We start from the raw sequence: 16484 nt of genomic DNA, 5'->3' as shown, positions 1-16484 counted from the left end.
GAAAAACCGCGGCGATGGGATAAGCGGTAAGGGAGTTACGGCACTTGCAATTTTCCGCCAGGAGGGGGCGACGCCGGCGGCGAGGCGGGTGCGCGGTCACGTCCCGTCCGACGCTCCGAACAGCCATAAAAAAATTAGCGACGATCGGACCGTGCGGTAGGTACTTGTGGCGGATATACGTTTCCGCCTGTGGGTGGCGCTATACAGTCTATGCGCCCACATGTTAACGGACCGGAGGGTACCCCGTACCACCAGAAAAAATTAGGTGCCGATCCGACCGTGCAGAAGGAAGTTACGGCAGATATACATTTCCACCAGTTGGTGGCGCTATAGCGTATGTCCACACACTGTCATAGACCAGAGGGTACCCCGAACCACCGGAAAAAAATTCGGGCAGATCCGACCATGTGGGAGGAAGTTACGGCAAATATACATTTCCACCAGTTGGTGGCGCTATAGAGTCTATGGACACGCAGATTCAAAGAGTGGAGGGTTACCCGACCGACCAAAAAAAATTTAGAGACGATCCGACCATGTGGAAGGAAGCTATGGTTGTATACATTTCCGCCAGTTGGTGACGCTATAAAGTCTATGTACACACACAGTCATAGACCAGAGGGTACCCCAGACCACCAGAAAAAATTTGGGACCGATCCGACCATGTGGAAGGAAGTTACGGCAGATATACATTTTCACCCGTTGGTGGCGCTATAGAGTGTATGTACACACCCAGTCACCGAGTGGAGGGTGACCCAACCCAGCAAAAAAAATTTGGGACCGATCCGACCATGTGGAAGGAAGTTACGGCTGATATACATTTCCACCAGTTGGTGGCGCTATAGCGTATGTACACACACAGTCATAGACCAGAGGATACCTTGAACCACCAGAAAAAAATTCGGGCAGATCCGACCATGTGGGAGAAAGTTACGGCAGATATACATTTCCACCAGTTGGTGGCGCTATACAGTCTATGTACACACACAGTCATAGACCAGAGGGTACCCCAAACCACCAGAAAAAATTTGGGGCCGATGCGACCATGTGGAAGGAAGTTACGGCAGATATACATTTCCACCAGTTGGTGGCGCTATAGTGTATGTACACACACTGTCATAGACCAGAGGGTACCCCAAACCACCAGAAAAAAATTAGGGCAGATCGGACCAAGTGGGAGGAAGTGACGGCAGATATACATTTTCACCAGTTGGTGGCGCTATAGAATCTATATACACACACAGTCACAGACTGTAGGGTGACCGAACCCACCCAAAAAAATTTGGAGACGATCCGACCATGTGGAAGGAAGTTACAGGTGATATACATTTCCACCAGTTGGTGGCGCTATACAGTCTATGTACACACAGTATAACAGACCAGAGATTGACCCGACACACCAAAAAAAATTTCAAGACAATCTGACCATGAATCAGGAAGTTACGGCAGGTATACATTTCCACCAGTTGGTGGCGCTATAGAGTCCATATACACACACAGTCACAGACTAGAGGGTGACCGAACCCACCCAAAAAAATTTGGAGACGATCCGACCATGTGGAAGGAAGTTTAGGCAGATATACATTTCCACCAGTTGGTGGCGCTGTGTTTTGAACATGGGTTCTGGAGCGTTAGGTGCGTCCTGTCATGATGGACTTCTCCACCGAAAATCATAGTGATACGTGCAACGGGTGGCGAGGGATAATGAATTGAAACTTCTAGGTGGCGCTAGTGTGTCAATTTAGATTGGTGTCACATGGGAGCACCACCAGGGCGCTCAGGCCTGGATTCTGACCTTACGTGTAAGATTTCAGCAGCCTGTGACCTTCTGCGGGCGAAATATGAGCCTTCGATGGTCAATGGCGAAGGCTGACCATTCGCCGTGGCCACGCCCACCACATGTGCTTTACACACATCACTGTCCATCAACTGACATCATCAGTCTGTCAGTCAAACTGTGTATTGACTTTGATGTACATTGCTTCAAGGCAAGGCCAGACACCAGGCAGGGCCAGATAAGGTAAAAGTTAAGGTTAAAGTAAAAGTTTGGTGGCGTGCCACGCCCACATCCTAAATAGCAGCCCAAAATCCTTCGCAATTTAACGTGGGCCATCCGTCTAGTGTCCGTTGATGCTACAACGGACTCATTCGGTCAAACCCCCTAGGAGGAGTTCGTCGAGATACGACCCCTACATCCTCCCCCAAATGGCCGCCGCCACCTAAAATGGCCGACTTCCTGTTGGTTTTTGAACATGGGTTCTTGAGACTTTTTTGTGCGTCCTGTCACGAGTGATGTCTCCTCCGAAAATCATGCCCATACGTGCAACGGGAGGCGAGGGATAATTATTTTAAAACTTGTAGGTGGCGCTAGTGAGTCAATTTGGCTTGGTTTCAAATGGGGGCCCCACCAGGGCCTTCAGGCCTGGAATCTGCCCCCCCTTATGAGTTTTCAAGCACATGCGACCTTCTGCGGGCGAATGATGACCCTTTCTTTGTAAACGGCGAGGCCTGAGCATTCGCCGCCAGGCCACGCCCACCACGTGCGCTTTTCCTGCATCATGGTCCATCAACAGGCTTCACCAGGCTGTCAGGCAGTGACCTTGTGACCTCGGTGTTCATCTGATGAATCTCCTGCCAGAAAAGGCCTCATGTAGATGACACGCCTTTAGCCTGTCGCCAATAGGTGGCGCTGCGACGAAATCAGGAAGTGACCTACGGGGACCTTCGGGGCGGGGCCATGATCACATGTACCAAGTATGATGAAGATCTGACCATGTGGAGGCAAGTTATTCACGTCTACAGTTACGCTCAGCGTGCAAGGCCCGGGCAGATGAAAAAGGGCAAAATTTGGGGGCGTGCCACGCCCACATCGTATGGAATATCCCAAAATCCTTCGCAATTTAACGTCGGCCAGCCGTCTAGTGTCCGTTGATGCAACAACGGACTCATTCGGTCAAACCCCCTAGGAGGAGTTCGTCGAGATACGACCCCAACTTCTGGCCCGAAAAAGGCCGGCGCCATCCAAAATGGCCGACTTCCTGTTCGTTTTACAATATGGGTTCTTGAGACTTTTTGGTCCGTCCTGTCACGATAGACGTCTCCACAAAGTTTCGTGACGATAGGTGAAACTGGTGTCGGGGGCCAATTTTTTCAAAAATAAAAGGTGGCGCTAGAGAGTCAATTTTGGAACATTGTTTTCGGGACCCCCACCAGATCGAAATTTTCGGCAGACCTGACGCGCTTGCAAAATTTGGTGAGTTTTCGGGCATGTTCAGGCCCTCAAAATGGCCGTCGAATCGGCAGAATAATAATAATAATAATAATAATAATTAAAACTGCAAGCAGTGATGAGCGGGCTCGAGCACCCCGACGCGGTCGGGGGTACGCGCGGGTCGGGGGCGTGCGCGGGTCCGGACGGGCGCGCGGACGCACCGTACGAAAAACCGCGGCGATGGGATAAGCGGTAAGGGAGTCACGGCACTTGCAATTTTCCGCCAGGAGGGGGCGACGCCGGCGGCGAGGCGGGTGCGCGGTCACGTCCCGTCCGGTGCCCCGAACCGCCATAAAAAAATTCACGACGACCGGACCGTGCGGTAGGTACTTGCGGCGGATATACGTTTCCGCCTGTGGGTGGCACTATACAGTCTATGCGCCCACACGGTAACGGACCGGAGGGAAACCCCGAACCACCAGAAAAAATTAGGTGCCGATCCGACCGTGCGGAAGGAAGTTACGGCTGATATACATTTCCACCAGTTGGTGGCGCTATAGCGTATGTACACACACTGTCATAGACCGGAGGGTACCCCGAACTGCCGGAAAAAAATTCGGGCAGATCCGACCATGTGGGAGGAAGTTACGGCAGATATACATTTCCACCAGTTGGTGGCGCTATAGAGTCAATGGACACGCAGATTCAAAGAGTGGAGGGTGACCCGACAGACCAAAAAAAATTTAGAGACGATCCGACCATGTGGAAGGAAGTTACGGCTATATACATTTCCACCAGTTGGTGGCGCTATAGAGTCTATGTATACACACAGTCATAGACCAGAGGGTACCCCGGACCACCAGAAAAAATTTGGGACTGATCCGACCATGTGGAAGGAAGTTACAGCTGATATACATTTCCACCAGTTGGAGGCGCTATAGCGTATGTACACACACAGTCATAGAACAGAGGGTACCCCAAACCACCAGAAAAAAATTTGGGCAGATCGGACCAAGTGGGAGGAAGTGACGGCAGATATACATTTTCACCAGTTGTGGCGCTATAGAGTCTATGTACACACACAGTCACAGACTGGAGGGTGACCGAACCCACCCAAAAAAATTAGGAGACGATCCGACCATGTGGAAGGAAGTTACAGGTGATATACATTTCCACCAGTTGGTGGCGCTGTGTTTTGAACATGGGTTCTGGAGCGTTAGGTGCGTCCTGTCATGATAGACGTCTCCACCGAAAATCATAGTGATACGTGCCACGGGTGGCGAGGGATAATGAATTGAAACTTCTAGGTGGCGCTAGTGTGTCAATTTAGATTGGTGTCACATGGGAGCACCACCAGGCCGCTCAGGCCTGGATTCTGACCTTACGTGTAAGATTTCAGCAGCCTGTGACCTTCTGCGGGCAAATTATGAGCCTTCGATGGTCAATGGCGAAGGCTGACCATTCGCCGTGGCCACGCCCACCACATGTGCTTTACACACCTCACAGTCCATCGACTGACATCATCAGTCTGTCAGTCAAACTGTGTATTGACTTTGATGTACATTGCTTCAAGGCAAGGCCAGACACCAGGCAGGGCCAGATAAGGTAAAAGTTAAGGTTAAAGTAAAAGTTTGGTGGCGTGCCACGCCCACATCCTAAGTAGCAGCCCAAAATCCTTCGCAATTTAACGTGGGCCATCCGTCTAGTGTCCGTTGATGCTACAACGGACTCATTCGGTCAAACCCCCTAGGAGGAGTTCGTCGAGATACGACCCCTACATCCTCCCCCAAATGGCCGCCGCCACCTAAAATGGCCGACTTCCTGTTGGTTTTTGAACATGGGTTCTTGAGACTTTTTTGTGCGTCCTGTCACGAGTGATGTCTCCTCCGAAAATCATGCCCATACGTGCAACGGGAGGCGAGGGATAATTATTTTAAAACTTGTAGGTGGCGCTAGTGAGTCAATTTGGCTTGGTTTCAAATGGGGGCCCCGCCAGGGCCCTCAGGCCTGGAATCTGCCCCCCCTTATGAGTTTTCAAGCACATGCGACCTTCTGCGGGCGAATGATGACCCTTTCTTTGTAAACGGCGAGGCCTGAGCATTCGCCGCCAGGCCACGCCCACCACGTCTGCTTTTCCTGCATCATGGTCCATCAACAGGCTTCACCAGGCTGTCAGGCAGTGACCTTGTGACCTTGATGTTCATCTGATGAATCTCCTGCCAGAAAAGGCCTCATGTAGATGACACGCCTTTAGCCTGTCGCCAATAGGTGGCGCTGCGACGAAATCAGGAAGTGACCTACGGGGACCTTCGGGGCGGGGCCATGATCACATGTACCAAGTATGATGAAGATCTGACCACGTGGAGCCAAGTTATTCACGTCTACAGTTACGCTCAGCGTGCAAGGCCCGGACAGATGAAAAAGGGCAAAATTTGGGGGCGTGCCACGCCCACATCGTATGGAATATCCCAAAATCCTTCGCAATTTAACGTCGGCCATCCGTCTAGTGTCTGTTGATGCTACAACGGACTCATTCGGTCAAACCCCCTAGGAGGAGTTCGTCGAGATACGACCCCAACTTCTTGCCTGAAAAAGGCCGCCGCCATCCAAAATGGCCGACTTCGTGTGCATTTTCCAATATGGGTTCTTGAGACTTTTTGGTCCGTCCTGTCACAATAGACGTCTCCACCGAGTTTCGTGACGATCGGTGAAACTGGTGGCGGGGGCTAATTTTTTTTAAAATTCAAGGTGGCGCTAGAGAGCCAATTTTGGAACATGATATTTGAAACCCATAAAATATAAAATTTTTCGCCAGACCTGATGCGCTCGCCAAATTTGGTGAGTTTTCGTGCATGTTGAGGCCCTCAAAAAGGCCGACGGTTGGCAGAATAATAATAATAATAATAATAATAAACATTACGATTACAATAGGGCTTTCGCACTGGTCAGTGCTCGAGCCCTAATAAACATTACGATTACAATAGGGCTTTCGCACTGGTCAGTGCTCGAGCCCTAATGATGCTAAGTTTGAAAGCAGTTTGGCATTAGCATGCTCCCCATGCTCACTGGCACCCTGCCCATCATCCCCGCTAGTCCGGGGCAGGTCCCAGTGCCGGTTACCGCGGGCAACCAGCGCTCGGCGTTGCCTCCGCTCAGAAATCTTAGCGAGCTAAACAAACTTCCCCGCTTGCCAACGCGACCATTTCACTTCATTCAGCTCCAAAATGAGTTCTCCATCCATCCAGGCTGGAGAAAAGAAGAGGAAGTAGTCACACAAAGCTGCTGGGGCGGTCTGCAAATCTTCCTTTCCAGCGCCCTGACTCCACTCTTTTCCGTGCTTCTCGCCTCCGTACCCTCACCACGTCTGCAAATGGCTTCACGCTAGCTTTTACTGCTCATCTGTCAGCACGAATAGCGATGTCCTCTTTCTGTTTGGCTGCCAGTGCCTTTACATCGTTACCTCTGTCAAGCATAAAGCACAAAACACCATTCAAGTGTCCACATATCCACTAAACTACACAGCCGTTATGTTCGCGGTGGGTGCTGCTGTTTTGGTTAGCAACAAAGCCCTTGTCAGCGGTAGCAGTGGTCTATAAACTGACGTGATTCCAGCGTGATTCCCCAGGGGGGAAAACAGGGAGGTGTTCATTTCTCGCTAAAATGTTCAAATATGAAGTGAATTTAATTTAATGTCATTTTTTTCAAATGTTTATTTTATATATTCAAATTTATTCGTAATTTTGTGTACATTTCTGAGCATTTACAAAACACATTAACTTTTTAAAGTTTGGGATTTTTATGGAGGAATTGAATTATTGGATTTTCAAAAGATTTTTTGTAAAATATTTGTAATTTTTTGTTGTTTTTAAAACTGTGTATTCATGTTATATGTGTAGTTTCACCATTATTTTTATTTTTATATTCTTATTTTAAAATGTTACTATATACAAGGTGAAAACCTTTTAACAATCCAATACAGCCAAGAATGATGTAAGAAAACTTCGTATTTTATAGTATAGTATATATATATATATATATATATATATATATATATATATATATATATATATATATATATATATATATATATATATATATATATATATATATATATATATATATATATAAAGCAGGGGTGGGCAAACTACGGCCCGGGGGCCACATGCGGCCCGCAAAGCGTTTGAGTCCGGCCCGCCAGTTGCTTCCAAAGTATTTGAACCTTTAACATACAAGCTGGCAGCATGACTTTCAAGTAGTCATAGTCATGTTGTAGTCAGGGATGTTCTACTCTTTAATAGTCTGTTTTATTGTAATTCTATTTCGTTATTTAATGGAGTCTGACGTTAAAGTGCTCCTGAAAAAAGGGGACAGAACGTATGACACTTTTACGGATAAATTATTGCTGGTGGACTGTTAGAATTACAAAGGCAAAACAGTTGGCATGTATCCAATATATAGTCTGGCCCCTGGACAATTTTATTAACTGAATGCGAGTCTGAAAGTTTCCCCAACCCTGGTATAGAGTAATCGAGACCTCAAACATGGCGTTTAAGTAACAATGATGAATGTAGCTGGTGTCCTCCTGTACGAAGTTCCACAAGAAGGGCGGATGTTGTGAGCATTGAGTCGTGTTGGCACCAGTTTTTGGCTCAGTGATGACTCAGCAGATGATTTACTGCGTCATAATACGTAACGGGAGGGGGGAATGCATGCGGGGGCTTCCATTGATCTGGTGCTCGGCTGTTGTCGCGTAAACAACAGCGAGGTGCCATCCTTGTTGAACCCAAAGCCTCACGGTCAGCAGCTCAAGTGCGGGTCATGCTGGTTCTGTCTCCGTCGGCCCGACGGCTAATATCTTGTGCTGCGTGATCCCAGGAACATTTGAAAGAACGGCGGAAAACGTTGTTGCATTTAGATGAACCCCTCTTAAACGCACTGCATTGTGCCGGGGGGGAATAATGAATGTTGTTGTGCTTCAAGAGGAGCCATTGTTTGTTTTTTGGGGGGTTGGACACTTCCTGGTTGGGTCATCGTCAGCGCGTGGCTCCAAAAGGCCGCATTTGAAAGCGATCTCATCCTGTATAGAGCCTTTTGTCTCGCACTTTCATTGTTTTCTCTGAATTTTAGCTCGCAGCGCGTCTCTCGGTGGAGAAATATATTTACATAGCCTCGTTAGTTGTCATTTTAGATGCTTGTCATCATTGTTTTTCAGCACAAAAATATCAGCTATTTTTCTTTGGACAAAAACATACCTTGTATCGCTTATAAAGTTGAAAGCTTTTCACGCTTACCGTCCTCATTTTGTTTTTGTTGTGGTGGGCCTATTCTTCGTGTTTGTAGCAGTACAATTTGTAGCCATGTTGACAGGCTAGCCCTACTTGAGTCGTAGTCTAATACTAAATACTAATTGTGAGTTTGGAACAGTAGCGATTGGTCCAACATTTTCCAAGTTTCTCATTCCGTTGTTCCGACTCGATCCGGAGACTTTAGTGATCCCCAACGACTTTGTCTTTGTTGAAAACGACTAGCATTGTGTCGCTCTGTGGTGAGGACAAGGAAGGAAAGGTGGCAAGTGCTAGCATGTTTATACAACCGAAAACAAAGAACTGTGACCTGTGTGCTGCACGCAAATGTATCGGAATTTATACTTTGTATTTATACTCTGCACCATATTTAGTAAATATTACGTGTTGACATGTTGACATTTAAGTCTACTTGACTTGTGTGCTATCTGCAAACACTTTTGATCTTTGTGGTATTACAAGACAAGGTGGACAGGAACTAGCCTACATGAATTACCTATATAATATGATATAATATATTATAACATAGTAACACACATATAAAACTAAAACAATCACCATATCTCATGGGGCATCATCCAGTTGTTATACAGTATATTTCTACACACCATAAATGATAAGGTCAGCTGGAGTCAAACCGTATAATACACAAGGAAAGAAATGCTATAACTTCATCAAAATTAAAGAAAGAGATACAATTTTTGGCCCACGTTGAAATCGCAAGTCCTGCTACAAACACACGATACAAGCAAAAATGTGGCCTCAGTTGTACGCACAATATTAATCAGAATCCATGATTACTGTATGTTTACACATTTTGACAGTTTCAAACAATTTCACATCTGCCATATTTTTGTTTAAAAAAAAAAAAAAATCAGCAGTACAAAATGTCTACCACCAAACAGCAGCAAGTAGAAATAGATTCAACCTGTCTGTGTTGTGTTTAGTAAATATTACATGTCTCTTGGCGCATTGGCATTAAAGCCCACTTCACTTGTGTGCGATCTGTAAACACTTGGTGAACAAGGTGGACGCCAGCTAGCCATTTTTGATAACCGATACATAATAATACACAAATAAAACCAGGATTTCATGATGTTCGACAAACATAAGTTGTTCCATTGGGTATCAAACAGTTATTTATGATAGTATACTGTATAGGCATACGTATATATACGTATGTAGCAGACAAGTTGATTTTGATGTTTCGGCTTAAATGACATTGAATCATTGAGTGGAAATTGTCATAACTTTATCAAAATTCAACAAATAAATACAATTTTTGACCCATGTTGAGATCTCAAGCTCTTTTACAAACACATAAAATTTCAACGTGATAGAAATTAAACTGTGGCCTCTGTGCTGCGCACAAAATTGATCGTAATTCATATTTACTGTGTATTCCTGTCTTTTGGCAGTTTTAAACAAGGCTACATTTTATCTTGTCACCAGCAGTACAAAAAAAAAACAGCAGTACAACATGTGTACCACCAAATAGCAAGTATAAATAGATTCAACCTGTCTGTGTCGTATTTAGTAAACATTACATACGTACGCCTTGGCACGTTGGCGTTAAGGCCCACTTCACGAGTGTGCTATCCGTAAACACTTTTGCTCTTTGTTGAGTGACTAAACAATGTGGACACGAGCTAGCCAATTTCCGATAACGATGGATAATAGCACACACATAAAATTCATAATGTTCAACAACCATAACTTATGGTTGTTTATAATAATCTATATGCATATGTAGGAGACAAGTTGATTTCAATGACAGTGTCCACCTAAATGACAGTGAATCTATGAGTACAAATTGTCATAGCTTCGTCAAAATTAAAGGAAGAGATACAATTTTTGGCCCATGTTGAGATCTCAAGTCCTGTTACAAACACATAAAAATTCAAAGCAATACAAATAAAACCGTGGCGTTGGTTCTGCGCACAAAATTGATCGGAATCCATATTTATTTTATGTTTATATTTTGTCAGTTTCAAACAAGGCAACATTTTACGTGTGCCATTTTTTATGTTCCAATGTGGCGTTGTCACAAAAATATACCCCAGCAGTACAACCTGTGTCCCACCAAACAGTGGCAAGTATAAATAGATTTGTATTTCGTAAAGTTGTATTTAGTAAATATTAGATACGTATTGGCGCATTGGCATTAAAACCCACTTCACTAGTGTGCTATTTGCTTTCGTCTTTGTTGTGTGACAAAACAAGGTGGACGCAAGCTAGCCGATTCCGATAACGATCCATAATAGTACACACATAAAACTACAAATTCATGATGGTAGACAACCAACATGTATTTCACTGGTTATCATACAGTATGTATGATAGTATTCATATGTAGCGTGCAAATTGATTGTTAAAAGTGTTAAAATCTCAAGGCCTGTTACAAACAAACATTTCTAATTTCAACACGAGACAAGCAAAAATGTGGCCTCAGTTGTATGCGCAATATTGATCTAATACATATTTACGGAAATTCATGCCTTTTGGCAGTTGAAAACAATGCTATTTTTAAAGTACCAATCTTGCACTAAATGCATACTGCTAACTAGCGGCTAGTATAAATAGATTGAAGCAGCCTGTACCATATTTAGTAAACATTACGGGTGGGCACGTTGGCATTAAAGTCCACTTCACTGGTGTGCTATCAGCAAACACTTTTGTTCCTTGCGCTATTAATGACCCTGAACGTAACGGATATAAAACCACGCGTCAGACTGCATCGGGTGCCGATGCGCCTTGTCGCCATCTAGCCCGGCTTCGCTATTACGTGCTACTTTGTCATCTGTCCAAATATTTGCTCTGACAGCCTACTGCGACCTCTGTAAGCCCACACGTTGCTCCCTCGGATCATTTGCTCGCCACGTGAGATTGTGAACTCAACCCAAGGGTGATGCTTTAGTCTGCTTTTTTTTGTTTTGCAGAGCTCGTAAATGTCAGTGCCTCTTAAACGAAATGCAATTTCCCTGACATTTTGCAAAAAGATGGCCGATGTCACATCTGCTTTTTCTTTATTCAGGTCATCACACCGTTTACATCGGTGTGAGAGTGCCCAAGAGCTATCGCCGTCGGAGGCGTCACCGCCGGCGGCCCACCAGCGGCCAGAAGGACAGGAAGGCGGAGGGGACGTCTGACAAGTCGGACAACGAGGAAGTCGGCAACAGCATCCTCAAGCCCCTCGGTAAGTTGCAATTTCAGAGCTGGTGTCCGTCTCTCTGTTGGAGGCTGCTTGCATTTACGGCAAACCACTGCACCCCCCCTCCCCCACCCCACCAAGTTGCTGAGTCAACTTTACGGACAGAAATAGTGCCACGCGTCCCGCTGACTGACGAGTGGACAGCGCAGAGTGACTTTCCACTCGCAGTAATGGCCGTTCGGACACAGTTGTGCTGTACGGGATGCTGATGTGGCGTCTCCCGGGGCGGCTGATTTTTTTTATTTATTTTTTTGCCCTTGGCCTTCCGTCTATGTGTGCTTATTTAGTCTATTGTCGCTTTGTTGGCCGCGGTGTTCTCCGTTAGGCCCTCAGGCACACTTTTAGGATGCTTGGAAAAAGGTTAGTAACAGGATTTTTTTGCTTCCATGTGACCATGTGCATATTCTTCCTGTGAAATTGAACATGAAAAAATATGTTTTTAAAGACCCCCCCCCCCCCCCCCCACACACACACACAAGAATCTACGACACAGCGGCTGTGCAGGCAAATCCGGCTATTGTTTACAATAATAATATAATTCCTCTCAAATTGCCTCAGGACATATTTATTCATTTTCTATCCCAGCTGTCTTCGGGTGTGAGGCGGGGTACACCCTGGACTGGTCGCCAGCCAATCACAGGGCACATATAGACAAACAACCATTCACACTCACATTCATACCTACGGACAATTTGGAGTTGCCAATTAACCTAGCATGTTTTTGGAATGTGGGAGGAAACCGGAATACCCGGAGAAAACCCGCGTATGCACGCGGAGAACATGCAAACTCCACACAGAGATGGCCGAGGGTGGAATTGAACCCTGGTCTCCTAGCTGCCTCAGGACATATAATTACGTAAATCAAGTACACTTGCTTGGTTAAAAGTCAATGAAATTGGGTCGCAACTCAACGATTGTTGGGAATCAGGGCCCCAGGTTGATACCGTTTGAGGACCCCTAACATAGAGGATCTTGGACTAGCCTTTTATCAGCACATCATTAAAATAGTACAGATCTCCTAACATATATTGACTATTTCTGACTAGGCACACTTCAAAACAGATCAATACACAAAAGATGCTTGATTATTTTGCCAGTCTCATCTGAAATACTTGACTTTACCCACAAAAAGACTTCATGACAGAAAAGCAAAGTGCTCCATGCACGGATAATGCCCATAAAAATCCATCCAGTGACTCTATATTCAGGCGGGACTTAAACTGAAAGAATGCACGGCGACTCTCACATCATAAACGCCAAAAAAACTCTCCTAAATTAGCCAAGTGAGTGCTCGCATTCGAATGATACCGTCGCCAATTTGCAACAGGCTCCGCAACACGGCTGATTACGTCTTGTGATTGTGGACGGAAAATGATGTCTGCTTGCCCACGCATGGTGTGACAACAACTGGATTTGACAATGTGGACATGTCTCCTATTATGGTGCGTGTGTGAGACAGAGTGGCAGGGGGGGGATTTTCTTCAGGACAGAAATCCAATCACAGAATAGATTAGAAGCGACCCATCTGCTTGCCCACGCTGACTTTGAGTGTGGAAAAGTCGAGCGGTTTGCAGCCGGCGAGCAGGATAAAAGGCCAATTTTAATTCATCCAAATTGATGACAATTTCATCAATTCTGTCGGAAATCTAATTCATTAAATAATTCTGAATGTTTCATTTTTCTATTACAAATTATTAATTGTATTTTTAAAATTAATTTATTCTACCAATTATTTGTTTTATTTATACATTCCTTTTTTATCTGTTTTCCTTTTTCGTTCTCATGCATTTGTCTAAATTTCCTGAAAATTTAGCAATTTCTTCTTAACTCATTCAACACCAACAACGTATTCATACAGGCATCCACACGCGTGCACACACATAGCTCAGCTCCAAATGTAACATATTTGTAAATAAATGATTTTGATGTAAAACATCCCCTTTTGTGTTGTTTATGTTGTTTAGATATTTGAGCTGTCAAAAAAACAAAAAAATATTTGCGTCCAAGTGAAAATTCCTCCCTTTTCTAGTCGGGAACTGATATTTTCCTGAAACTGACCCATGTTCTACTGCTAATTACTAAAGAACGGAAAAGGGTAGAAACAAACTTTTTTTTCTGATGAAAGGGTCCATGTTTATGTATACTTATGTACCTTGAAGGGTTAGTCAGAACGGTCTATTAAGGGCAGTAATGAAGGGGTTGGCTGGGAATGAGTTAAATATGACATATGTTTTATTTTCTTGGCGTCACATTAGCGCTTCGAATCAAGGCTGCTACGTTGGTGACACACTGAACAGTAAATCAGCATGCAAATATTTCCGATTCATTTCTAAGAACAAATCCTCCCCTTCGGTCTTGGAAGTTGTAGACCAGGCGCGCCCACGCGTGGCTTTGTTTATGGCAACACTGCTCGCTCCTCAATGGCGGCTTGTTAACAGTCAACACCGGCCGGGATGCGCCGCTGGCTCATGCGGGTCGCGTAGCATCAGCCGCGATATCACGCTCTGCCATAAAAATCAACGGATGACAGGACACGCCAACACCAAACAAACCCGCACACGACACGGTCTGATGGATGGAACTTCCATCGTCCTTAGACCAATGGTCACTTAGTTGTCAAGTCCCGCCCTTGCCCCTTGGTCGACGTGACTTATCATGGCTTTACTTTTACTTTTTGCTTTTTAATTTAATGTAACTCTAATAATAGCGTTTTTTTCACCTCTGTTGTTGTTGTTTTTTTTTCTTGTGATTTTTTTTACTTTATTATCTTAATGTTTTAACTTTTTCCCAACCTAGTTGTCCATCAACTTTATTTGTTATTTTGTTTGTTTCTCATAATATTATTAAAAAAATAACTTGTTTTATATTTAATATTTCAACTTAAAGCGGGCGGCACGGCGTTCTAGTGGTTAGTGCGCAGACCTCACAGCTAGGAGACCAGGGTTCAACTCCATCCTCGGGCATCTCTGTGTGGAGTTTGCATGTTCTCCCCGTGCATGCTGGGTTTTCTCTGGGTACTCCGGTTTCCTCCCACATTCCAAAAACATGCTAGGTTAATTGGCGACCCCAAATTGTCCATAGGTATGAATGTGAGTGTGAATGGTTGTTTGTCTATATGTGCCCTGTGATTGGCTGGCCACCAGTCCAGGGTGTACCCCGCCTCTTGCCCAAAGACAGCTGGGATAGGCTCCAGCACCTCCTCATGAGGAAAAGGCGGTAGAAAATGAATGAATGAATTTCAACTTAAAGCTGCTAAAATGACTTTTGTTTTTTCGCATATTTCTCATATTTGCACTGCTTGCTTAGCTTTTGGCATTTACCCCTCCACCCCACCTTCACCCCCCCCAAAATGGTGAGAATTGCCTGGGACAAAGTAGTAGTATCCCCTTCAAATGACTCAACACACGGCCTACTGTCAATAGCCGTGTTTTGTCCATCGTCAGGCATGGTGGCTGCATGAGTGCTGCCGTACGCTGGGTGCACGGTGGTTTATTGAAAGGGGGAAAATGGATTCCAACATGTGACATTGTCAAGAAGAGCATGATCTCCTCCCCCCCGCCCGAAGGTCCCCCTAAAGGTGACACGTGCCGGCAGCACTTGTGCACCGTGACGTAGGCAAGGCGCAATTATCTTATGTTGGCAGCCCTTTGAACAATAATGGCTGCGTGTTGACTAACTTTAAGTGAAGAATCTATGGTGCCGTACAAGCTTTACACCGACTACTCTAAAGTATATTCACTTGCTTCGTCTTTTGACAAGCTATGCTGTGGAAAAGGTCGTCTGTGTGGTTTTTCTTAGCCTCTCTCCCTCTAAGTAGAGCTTGGTGGCTCTCAATGAGCCCCCCTCAGGGTGTCACTCTCCATTCAAGCCGTCCGGTGAGCTGTCCTGCATACTGAACGTGGGACTGTGCTGCGCTAACAACGGTCCCCCTGCATAGTTTTGCTCCTGCCCAGTGAAGAGCGGACGTACAGTTAAAGACACGCAGACTCGTGCAAAGTGTCCCAGAAAGTATTTGTGTAGGATGCATGTCGAGAGTGGAACCGAGCGGTTCTCTGGCGGGGCCGCTCACAGTAAGCTCTGTGGCGGGCAGCGGGGCATTCTTCGTCCATCCCTTATCCCATGATGCTCTGCTGCCGGGGACAAAGTGCTCTTTGTGCGCCCGTGGCTCTCGGCTAGAGAACACACGCCTTTGAAATTGCGTTTGAGCGATGGGATTTTCATTTTCTATCCCTCCTCTTCGTGCTTTGCTCTCACCCCTCTTTGCTTTCACCCTGTCCTGGATATCGCCCCCCCCCCACCCCACACCACCACTACCTCACTGTTAGCAACTGCTGGAGTGTGAAGTTGCAATGATCTGTAATGATACGTGCCAGTCTGCTATCTCAGCTAAGAAACATATTGCTTGGGAATCACCATCACACCCAAAGAGATCCGCCGGAACTGATGACCCGACCCAAACCTTTGGGATTAGAGCTTGAGGTCAGGGTAACTTGTTGGGAACTATATTAAGAGGCCAAGAGGTCAAGGTTAAAGTTCATAAATTATCGTTGCTTACAAACGGGAACCACATCCACCCCTCAGCCAGTCTCAATTCTCAACGTCAGCATTTATTGCAAAGTGCATCAAAGTGTAAGAACGCAGCCTTTAAAAGCAAGAATGTGGATTGAATGTGATTTCGTGTCAGGTATTCACACTGTCATGATCCCTTGATGGCAAAGGCAAGAGAGCTTTCTCTCTTTGAACGCGCTGGGATTGTCGAGCT

The 16484-nt window shown here is 45.5% G+C and overlaps 1 protein-coding gene across 5 annotated transcripts in view; it reads left to right on the top strand.

Annotated features, from left to right (window-relative positions):
* slc4a4a (solute carrier family 4 member 4a) overlaps window positions 1-16484 on the top strand; it is a 57180-nt gene that overhangs the window by 8746 nt on the left and 31950 nt on the right. For all 5 annotated transcript variants that reach the window (XM_058069739.1, XM_058069742.1, XM_058069743.1 and 2 more), the window contains exon 4: window positions 11546-11707. In XM_058069739.1, the coding sequence (XP_057925722.1) occupies window positions 11546-11707 (162 nt within the window). The remainder of the gene's footprint in view (window positions 1-11545; window positions 11708-16484) is intronic.

This window comes from Doryrhamphus excisus, chromosome 4 (genome assembly GCF_030265055.1).
Source record: "Doryrhamphus excisus isolate RoL2022-K1 chromosome 4, RoL_Dexc_1.0, whole genome shotgun sequence".
NCBI classification, from domain to species: Eukaryota; Metazoa; Chordata; class Actinopteri; order Syngnathiformes; family Syngnathidae; genus Doryrhamphus; species Doryrhamphus excisus.
This window is presented reverse-complemented; position numbering and strand designations above follow the sequence as displayed.